Here is a 10,533-nt window from a genome sequence, read left to right as displayed (position 1 = left end):
TATTATCAACCTTGGATGTTTTATATGCATTTATATGCTATTTTATATGATTTTTGGGACTAACCTATTAACCTAGAGCCTAGTGCCAATTTCTGTTTTTCCCTTGTTTCAGTGTTTCGCAGAAAAGGAAAATCAAACGGAGTCCAATTGACCTGAAACTTCACGAAACTTATTTTTGGAAGGAAAGCAACCCGAGAGACTTGGAGTCCACGTAAGGGAAGCAACGAGGAAGTCATGAGGCAGGGGGGGCGCCCACCCCCTGGGCGCGCCCTCCACCCTCGTGGGACCCTCGTGGCTCCCCTAACGTACTTCTTCCGCCTATATATCTCCATATACCCTAAAACGATCGGGGAGCACAATAGGTCGGGAGTTCAGCCGCCAGAAGCCTCCGTAGCCACCGAAAGTCAATCTAGACCCGTTCCAGCACCCTGCCGGAGGGGGCAATCCCTCTCCAGTGGCCATCTTCATCATCCCAGTGCTCTCCATGATGAGGAGGGAGTAGTTCTCCCTCGGGGCTAAGGGTATGTACCAGTAGCTATGTGTTTGATCTCTCTCTCTCTCTCTCTCTCTCTCGTGTTCTTGAGGTGATACGATCTTGATGTATCGCGAGCTTTGCTATTATAGTTGGATCTTATGATGTTTCTTCCCCTCTACTCTCTTGTAATGGATTGAGTTTTCCCTTTGAATTATCTTATCGAATTGAGTCTTTAAGGATTTGAGAACACTTGATGTATGTCTTGCATGTGCGTATCTGTGGTGACAATGGGATATCACGCGATTCACTTGATGTATGTTTTGGTGATCAACTTGCGGGTTCCGCCCATGAACCTATGCATAGGGGTTGGCACACGTTTTCTTCTTGACTCTCCGGTAGAAACTTTGGGGCACTTTTTGAGGTTCTATGTGTTGGTTGAATAGATGAATCTGAGATTGTGTGATGCATATCGTATAATCATACCCACGGATACTTGAGGTGACATTGGAGTATCTAGGTGACATTAGGGTTTTGGTTGATTTGTGTCTTAAGGTGTTATTCTAGTACGAACTCTAGGGCTGTTTGTGACACTTATAGGAATAGCCCAAAGGATTGATTGGAAAGAATAACTTTGAGGTGGTTTCGTACCCTACCATAATCTCTTCGTTCGTTCTCCGCTATTAGTGACTTTGGAGTGACTCTTTGTTGCATGTTGAGGGATAGTTATGTGATCCAATTATGTTATTATTGTTGAGGGAACTTGCACTAGTGAAAGTATGAACCCTAGGCCTTGTTTCAACACATTGCAATACCGTTTACGCTCACTTTTATCATTAGTTACCTTGCTGTTTTTATATTTTCAGATTACAAAAACCATTATCTACCATCCATATCGCACTTGTATCACCATCTCTTCGCCGAACTAGTGCACCTATACAATTTACCATTGTATTGGGTGTGTTGGGGACACAAGAGACTCTTTGTTATTTGGTTGCAAGGTTGCTTGAGAGAGACCATCTTCGTCCTACGTCTCCTACGGATTAATAAACCTTAGGTCATCCACTTGAGGGAAATTTGCTACTGTCCTACAAACCTCTGCACTTGGAGGCCCAACAACGTCTACAAGAAGAAGGTTGTGTAGTAGACATTAGTCACGGGGCTCATGGGCATATGGACTACGACGAGCGCTACGCGCCGTTCTTCAAGAGAGCCCGTCTGTTGGGTTTTGTGTTGCAGTTCAAGCGTCAGCCGGCGATGCTTGTCCACGCAGCTCTGACGGCGTTGATTGACCAGTGGCGACCGGAGACCCATTCTTTCCATCTGTCATGAGGGGAGATGATGGTGATCCTCGAGGATTTGTCGATGATTACTGCCATGCCGATCGAGGGTCATGCACTCACCGGGCGAGTGGAGAGGACCAACTGGCAGCAGAGGGTTGCAGCTCTCATTGGCGACTGCCCCGCTGTCAAGGGTAACCGTACATCCGTTGTGCCGTTGACCTGGCTCTCGGAGCACCGACAGAAATGCCCCGAAGGCGCCGACGAGATGACCGTGGAGTGGTACGCGAGGGCCTACCTGTGTTATCTTCTCACGGAGGTCGTGTTTCCAGACAGCTCCGGGAACTCTGCCAACTGGTCGTATCTCTTCTTCCTAGTGGACTAGGAGGCAGGGTACAGTTGGGGGACCGCATCTCTCGCCTACCTATACCGTTTGGTAAGAGAGGATCTAATTGCCTACCTACATATGGAAGTGTGTCCATGACATTTTCTTATATCTGATCCTCATTTGATGTTTTGCAGCTTGACGAGGAAACACAGAGGACGGGAGACAAGTCCAATATGGGTGGATTTGTCCGGGCCTTCTCCATTTGGATGTGGGAGCGGCTGCCGGTGGGGCGTCCGGAGAAGTTGCCAAGACGCCCGTGGGATGCCTATAGCGAAGACGACGATGAGACTCAACACCCCACCGTAGCTTATAGTTGGGACATTGTCAAACTCTACACGGGCCTAAACAAGACTTCGTACAAGACCTACACCAACGAGTTGGACGCTTTGACGCATACACAGGTATATGAACTCGCTCAACACCTTTCTGCTTGATTCCACTTTTGACCAAGAGTGGGAACTTACCAATGTATATGTAACAGGTAAACTGGTGGCCGTATCATGACCGACAGTGGGGCTTTGATATGAACATGATGTGTAATGCGGACCGTGGTCTCTGGCGGTGCATCGTGTCCATGATCTGTGTGTATGCCGTCGAGTGGCACTTGCCACACCGCGTGGCCATGCAGTTTGGGATTTATCAGCATACCCCACCGGGCCAGCCCACCGATACCGACGGCCACGCGCTCCACCTGTGAGCGCTTTGTTCTCTGTGCCCATGATTTCATTACGCTTATCATGTTTCTTGTTGCTTATGATGATCTCATTGCGCTTATGATGATTCTTGTTGCTTATGCCTTGTAGGATGAGCCGGCAGAAGAATCAGTCGATCACAGACTGGGGAGAGGAGCATAAAACTCATGTGACGGAGTGGAACCGACGGAGGTTCCGTAAAGACGTGGAGAGGAAAGTTACTGACTGGGATGCTTACCTGACCCGACACATGAGGTGGTACAATGATGGCCAGAAGCACCGTCTTCATCTCAGGCCTCGGTGGACGGTGGAAGACATCGTGGAGCTGGAGAGGGATGACCCCGAGGAAGAGGCCTACCAGACCGGCATCAGAGACATGCACAGTGGATTTAGGGAGTTTGCATCCCTCATCAACAGAGTGGTAATTTTGAACCGACAGTTGTATTTAAATTAGTTTATTCGTCATCGTGACTGACTTATGCTGTTGCAGTCTGGTGAGCTGAAAAGATGCATCTTTGAAGCCTCAAATGCACTAGGTGATCTCCCGGGAGCATAGAATCTGAGAACAAAGTGAGGGGGACGATGAAGGTACAATTTCAGCCTCCTCGGAACAGATGCATCTTGTTCACTTGCAATCAGTCGATCTGATACTTATTATGCCCTTGTTTCATTGTGAGTGCAGAAGTTTGTGAAGCGTTGTCGCAAGCTGGTAGGACTGCTTGGGTGTGCTGGAGCTGGGCCAGTTGAAGCTTATCAGCTTGTAGCCACACAGGGTCTCATCGGCTCATCTAGGCATGCTCCCTCGTCGTCTAGGTTGGTTGGGGAGGAGGAGGAGGATGCCACACATTAAGAAGGGGAGGAGGAGGAGGTGGCCACACATGAAGAAGGGGAGGAGGAGGAGAGCAATGGGGAGGAGGAGTACGATGAAGATTATGGACCTCCACCAACTCAAACATCTCAAGCATCTCAGCTGGCGAAGAGGAATCCGAAGAAGAAGGATTTGCTGAGTCCGGAACCTTTCTAGAGACCGGTTCCTTGCCGGCCCAAGAAGAAGACCAAAGAGACTCGTTCAAAGAGTAACGAGGACCGTACCTCCAAGAGGGGAAGGAGCAACTGATTATGCTCTTCGATACTTGGCTCTTTTAGTTTGGTTGAACTTGTCTAGTGGTTGTGAAACTATGTGGAACTATGTGTTTGCTATTTGTGGATCTATATGTTTGAAATGTTCTATGCACTTCAAGTTATCTTAATATGGATCTATGTGATGCTCAAGTTTAATTGTTTAAAATCTATGATATTGCTGTCATATTTGTGAAACTTGCTGTGATATTGCTGTCATATTTGAATTGAGAACAAGCAACCAAATGAACTTGAAAAAACAAAACAGATGAGCCTACCGCCAGGCACCCTGGCGGTAGGGTTAGACAACCTACCGACAGGCTCTGCGGCGGTAGGGTGAACCTACCACCAGGGCCCTTTCATATTTCTGTTGGAAATATGCCCTAGAGGCAATAAAAAATTAGTTATTATTATATTTCCTTGTTCATGATAATCGTTTATTATCCATGCTAGAATTGTATTGATAGGAAACTCAGATACATGTGTGGATACATAGACAACACCATGTCCCTAGTAAGCCTCTAGTTGACTAACTCGTTGATCAATAGATGGTTACGGTTTCCTGACCATGGACATTGGATGTCGTTGATAACGGGATCACATCATTAGGAGAATGATGTGATGGACAAGACCCAATCCTAAGCCTAGCACAAGATCGTGTAGTTCGTATGCTAAAGCTTTTCTAATGTCAAGTATCATTTCCTTAGACCATGAGATTGTGCAGCTCCCGGATACCGTAGGAATGCTTTGGGTGTACCAAACGTCACAACGTAACTGGGTGGCTATAAAGGTGCATTGCGGGTATCTCCGAAAGTGTCTGTTGGGTTCGCACGAATCGAGACTGGGATTTGTCACTCCGTGTAACGGGGAGGTATCTCTGGGCCCACTCGGTAGGACATCATCATAATGTGCACAATGTGACCAAGGAGTTAATCACGGGATGATGTGTTACGGAACGAGTAAAGAGACTTGCCGGTAACGAGATTGAACGAGGTATCGGGATACCGACGATCGAATCTCGGGCAAGTATCGTACCGATAGACAAAGGGAACTGTATACGGGATTGACTGAATCCTTGACATCGTGGTTAATTCGATGAGATCATCATGGAACATGTGGGAGCCAACATGGGTATCCAGATCCCGCTGTTGGTTATTGACCAGAGAGATGTCTCGGTCATGTCTGCATTATTCCCGAGCCCGTAGGGTCTACACACTTAAGGTTCAATGACGCTAGGGTTGTAGGGAAAGTATGTACGCGGTTACCGAATGTTGTTCGGAGTCCCGGATGAGATCCCAGGTGTCACGAGGAGTTCCGGAATGGTCCGGAGGTGAAGATTGATATATTGGACGAAGGGTTTTGGAGTCCGGAAGTGTTCCGAGGTACCGGGTGATAACCAGCATGACCGAAAGGTGTTTCGGGAGCCCCGACAAGTGTTGGAGGGCTTCATGGGCCAAGGGAAGGGGGCAAACCAGCCCACTAAGGGGTTGTGCGCCCCCCTCACCTATTCCCACGTGACCAGGGGGTTTGGGGCGCCCCATCTAGGGTTCCCACCTCCTGGCTTGGGGGCCAAGTCACCCAAGGGGGAGATCCCATCTGCCCTGGCTGCCGCCCCCCCTAGGGGAAACCCTAGGTCGCCTCCCCTTGCCCTTGCCCCTATATATAGTGGAGGTTTTGGGGCTGTACAACACACGAGTCTCTCTCTCCCAAGGCGCAGCCCTACCTCTCTCCCTCCTCGTCTCTCGTAGTTCTTGGCGAAGCCCTGCTGGAGTACCGCGCTCCTCCACCATCACCACGCCGTCGTGCTTCTGCTGGACGGAGTCTTCCCCAATCTCTCCCTCTCTCCTTGCTGGATCAAGGCGTGGGAGACGACTCCGTTCCGTATGTGTGTTGAACGCGGAGGCGCCGTTGTTCGGCGCTTAGATCGGAATCGACCGCGATCTGAATCGCTGCGTGTACGACTCCACCAACCGCGTTCTTGTAACGCTTCCGCTTAGCGATCTACAAGGGTATGTAGATGCACTCCCCTTCCCCTCGTTGCTAGATTACGCCATAGATTGATCTTGGTGATGCGTAGAAAATTTTAAATTTCTGCTACGATCCCCAACAGTGGCATCATGAGCTAGGTCTATGCGTAGATTCTATGCATGAGTAGAACACAAAGTAGTTGTGGGCGATGATTTGTTCAATTTGCTTGCCGTTACTAGTCTTATCTTGATCCGGCGGCATTGTGGGATGAAGCGACCCGGACCGACCTTACACGTATGCTTACGTGAGACTGGTTCCACCGACTGACATGCACTTGATGCATAAGGTGGCTGGCGGGTGTCTGTCTCTCCCACTTTACTCGGATCGGATTCGATTAAAAGGGTCCTTATGAAGCGTAAATAGCAATTGGCATATCACCATTGTGGTTTTGCGTAGGTAAGAAACGTTCTTGCTAGAAACCCATAGCAGCCACGTAAAACATAAAACAACAATTAGAGGACGTCTAACTTGTTTTTGCAGGGTATGCTATGTGATGTGATATGGCCAAAAGGATGTGATGAATGATATATATGATGTATGAGATTGATCATGTTCTTGTAATAGGAATCACGACTTGCATGTCGATGAGTATGACAACCGGTAGGAGCCATATGAGTTGTCTTAATTTATTTATGACCTGACCTGCGTGTCAATGAAAACGCCATGTAATTACTTTACTTTATTGCTAACCATTAGCCATAGTAGTAGAAGTAATAGTTGGCAAGGAAACTTCATGAAGACACAATGATGGAGATCATGATGATGGAGATCATGGTGTCATGCCGGTGACAATGGTGTTCATGCCGTGCCTCGAAGATGGAGATCAAAGGCGCAAGATGATATTGGCCATATCATATCACTTTATGATTTTCATATGATGTTTGTCATGTTTTTACATCTTATTTTCTTAGAACGACGGTAGCATAAATAAGATGACCCCGCATTAAAATATCAAGGATTGTGTTCCCCCTAACTGCGCACCGTTGCTAAGGTCCATTGTTCCGAAGCACCACGTGATGATCGGGTGTGATAGGTTCTAACGTTCGCATACAACGGGTGTAAGCCAGATTTACACACACAATACACTTAGGTTAACTTGACGAGCCTAGCATGTACAGATATGGCCTCGGAACACGGAATACCGAAAGGTTGAACATGAGTCGTATAGTGGATACGATCAACATGAAGATGTTCACCGATGATGACTAGTCCGTCTCACGTGATGATCGGACACGGCCTAGTTGACTCGGATCATGTATCACTTAGATGACTAGAGGGATGTCTATCTAAGTGGGAGTTCATTGAATAATTTGATCAGATGAACTTAATTATCATGAACATAGTCAAAAGGTTTTTGCAAATTATGTCGTAGCTTACGCTTTAGTTCTACTATTTTAGATATGTTCCTAGAGAAAATTTAGTTGAAAGTTGATAGTAGCAATTATGCGGACTAGGTCCGTAAAGTGAGGATTGTCTTCATTGCTGCGCAGAAGGATTATGTCCTTAATGCACCGCTCAGTGAGCTGAACCTCGAGTGTCGGTTGTGGATGTTGCGAACATCTGACATGCACGTTTTGACGACTACATGATAGTTCAGTGCGTAATGCTAAATGGTTTAGAATTGAGGCACCAAAGACGTTTTTGAAACATCGCAGAACATATGAGATGTTCCAAGGACTGAAATTGGGATTTCAAGCTAGTGCCCACGTCAAGAGGTATGAGACCTCTGACAATTTTCCTAAGCCTGCAAACTAAGGAGAAAAGCTCAATCGTTGAGCATGTGCTCAGATTGTATGAGTACTACAATCGCTTGAATCGAGTGGGAGTTGATCTTCTAGATGAGATAGTGATGGTTCTCCAAAGTCACTTCCACTAAGCTACTAGAGCTTCGTGATGAACTATAACATATCAGAGATAGATATGATGATCCTTGAGCTATTCGCGACACCGCGAAAGTAGAAATCAAATAGGAGCATCAATTGTTGATGGTTAGTAAAACCACTAGTTTCAAGAAGGGCAAGGGCAAGAAAGGGATACTTCATGAAACGACAAATCAGTTGCTGCTCTAGTGAAGAAACCCAAAGTTGAACCCAAGCCCGAGACTAAGTGCTTCTGTAATAAGGGGAACGGTCACGGAAGCAGAACCACCCTAGATACTTGGTAGATGAGAAGGCTGGCAAGGCTGACAGAAGTATGTATTGGACATACATTATATTAAATGTGTACTTTACTAGTACTCCTAGTACCAGCAGGGTATTAGATACCGGTTCAGTTGCTAAGTGTTAGTAACTCGAAATAAAAGGCTACAGAATAAACGGAGACTAGCCAAAGGTGAGACAACGATATCTGTTGGAAGTGTTTCCAAGGTTGACGTGATCAAGCATCGCACGCTCCGTCTACCATCGGGATTGGTGTTAAACCTAAATAATTGTTATTTGGTGTTTGCGTTGAGCATAGACATGATTGGATTATGTTTATCGCAATACGGTTATTCATTTAAGGAGAATAATGGTTACTCTGTTTATTTGAATAATACCTTCAATGGTCTTGCACCTAAAATGAATGGTTTATTGAATCCCGATCGTAGTGATACACATGTTCATGCCAAAAGATATAAGATAGTAATGATAGTACCACATACTTGTGGCACTGCAATTTGAGTCATAATGGTATAAAACGCATGAAGAAGCTCCATGTTGATGGATCTTTGGACTCACTTGATTTTGAATCACTTGAGACATGCGAACCATGCCTATTGGTATATATGCATGAAGAAACTCCATACGGATGGATCGTTTAGGCTCACTTGATTTTGAATCACTTGAGACATGCAAATCATACCACATGGGCAAGATGACTGAAAGGCCTCGTTTTCAGTAAGATGGAACAAGAAAGCAACTTGTTGGAAGTAATACATCTTGATGTGTGCAGTCCAATGAGTGCTGAGGCATGTAGTGGATATCGTTATGTTCTTACTTCACAGATGATTTGAGTAGATGCTAAGTATATTTACTTGATGAATCACGAGTCTGAATTATTGAAAGGTTCAAGTAATTTCAGGGTGAAGTTGAAAGATCATCGTGACAAGAGGATAAAATATCTATGATATGATCATAGAGATGAATATCTGAATTACGAGTTTGGCACACAGTCAAGACATTGTGGAAATTGTTTCACAACTAATACCGCCTGGAACACCATAGTGTGATGGTGTGTCCAAACATCATAACCGCACCCTATTGGATATGGTGCATACCATGATGTCTCTTATCAAACTACCACTATAGTTTATGGGTTAGGTATTAGAGACAACCACATTCACTTTAAATAGGGCACCATGCAATTCCGTTTGAGTCGACACCGTATGAACTATGGTTCAGAGAAACCTAAGCTGCCGTTTCTTAAAAGGTTTGGGGCTGCGACGCTTATGTGGAAAAGTTTCAGGCTGATAAGCTCGAACCCAAAGCGGATAAATGCATCTTCATAGGACACCCAAAATAGTTGGGTATACCTCCTGTCTCAGATTTGAAAGCAATAGGGATTGTTTCTAGAATCGGGTCCTTTCTCGAGGAAAAGTTTCTCTCAAAAGAATTGAGTGGGAGGATGGTGGAGACTTGATGAGGTTATTGAACCGTCACTTCAACTAGTGTGTAGCAGGGCACAGGGAGTTGTTCCCGTGGCACGTACACCAATTGAAATGGAAGCTTATGATAGTGATCATGAAACTTCGGATCAAGTCACTACCAAACCTCGTAGGACAACAAGGATGCGTACTACTTCAGAGTGGTACGTAATCCTGTCTTGGAAGTCATGTTGCTAGACAACAATGAACCTACGAGCTATGGAGAAGCGATGGTGGGACCGGATTCCGAAAATTGGCTCGAGGCCATAAAATTCGAGAGAGGATCCATGTATGAAAACAAAGTGTAGACTTTGGAAGAACTACTTGATGGTCGTAAGGCTGTTGGGTACATATGGATTTTAAAAGGAAGACGGACAATGATGGTAAGTAGTAAGAAAGCTCGACTTGTCGTTAAGATGTTTTTCGACAAGTTCAAGGAGTTGACTACGATGAGACTTTCTCACTCATAGCGATGCTAAGAGTCTGTTGGAATTATATTAGCAATTACTGCATTATTTATGAAATCTTGCAGATAGGATGTCAAAACATAGTTTCCTCGACGATTTTCTTGAGGAAAGGTTGTATGTGATAAAACCAGAAGTTTTTTGACAATCCTAAAAGATGCTAACAAGTATTCAAAGCTCCAGCAACCCTTCTAAGGACTGGAGTAAGCATCTCGGAGTTGGAATGTACGCTTTGATGAGATGATCAAAGATTTTGGGTTTATACAAAGTTTATGAGAAACTTGTATTTCCAAAGAAGTGAGTGGGGGCACTATAGAATTTCTGATGAGTATATGTTGTTGACTATTGTTGATCAGAAATGATGTAGAGTTTCTAGAAAGCATATAGGGTTATTTGAAAAGTGTTTTTCAATGGAAAACCTGGATTAAGCTACTTGAACATTGAGCATCAAGATCTATAAGGATAGAT

At 45.3% G+C, this 10,533-nt stretch overlaps 1 protein-coding gene across 1 annotated transcript; it reads left to right on the top strand.

Annotated features, from left to right (window-relative positions):
- Positions 1 to 1,810: 1,810 nt before the first annotated feature.
- Positions 1,811 to 3,388, top strand: LOC147981362 (serine/threonine-protein phosphatase 7 long form homolog). Its single transcript, XM_087515948.1, has 5 exons — positions 1,811 to 2,128; positions 2,275 to 2,541; positions 2,652 to 2,833; positions 2,944 to 3,253; positions 3,323 to 3,388. The coding sequence occupies exons 1-5, from the start codon at positions 1,811 to 1,813 to the stop codon at positions 3,386 to 3,388; spliced, it is 1,143 nt and encodes a 380-aa protein (XP_087372074.1).
- Positions 3,389 to 10,533: the final 7,145 nt, after the last annotated feature.

This window comes from Triticum urartu, chromosome 3A (assembly GCF_056163025.1).
Source record: "Triticum urartu cultivar PI428250 chromosome 3A, HENAU_Tu73, whole genome shotgun sequence".
NCBI classification, from domain to species: domain Eukaryota; kingdom Viridiplantae; phylum Streptophyta; class Magnoliopsida; order Poales; family Poaceae; genus Triticum; species Triticum urartu.
This window is presented reverse-complemented; position numbering and strand designations above follow the sequence as displayed.

Coding starts and splice junctions, on each gene's coding strand:
- LOC147981362 (XM_087515948.1), top strand. CDS start 1,811: ATGATGGTGATCCTCGAGGATTTGTCGATGATTACTGCCATGCCGATC. Junction 2,834..2,943: donor GACGGCCACGCGCTCCACCT/GTGAGCGCTTTG, acceptor TATGCCTTGTAG/GATGAGCCGGCAGAAGAATC. Junction 3,254..3,322: donor CATCCCTCATCAACAGAGTG/GTAATTTTGAAC, acceptor ATGCTGTTGCAG/TCTGGTGAGCTGAAAAGATG.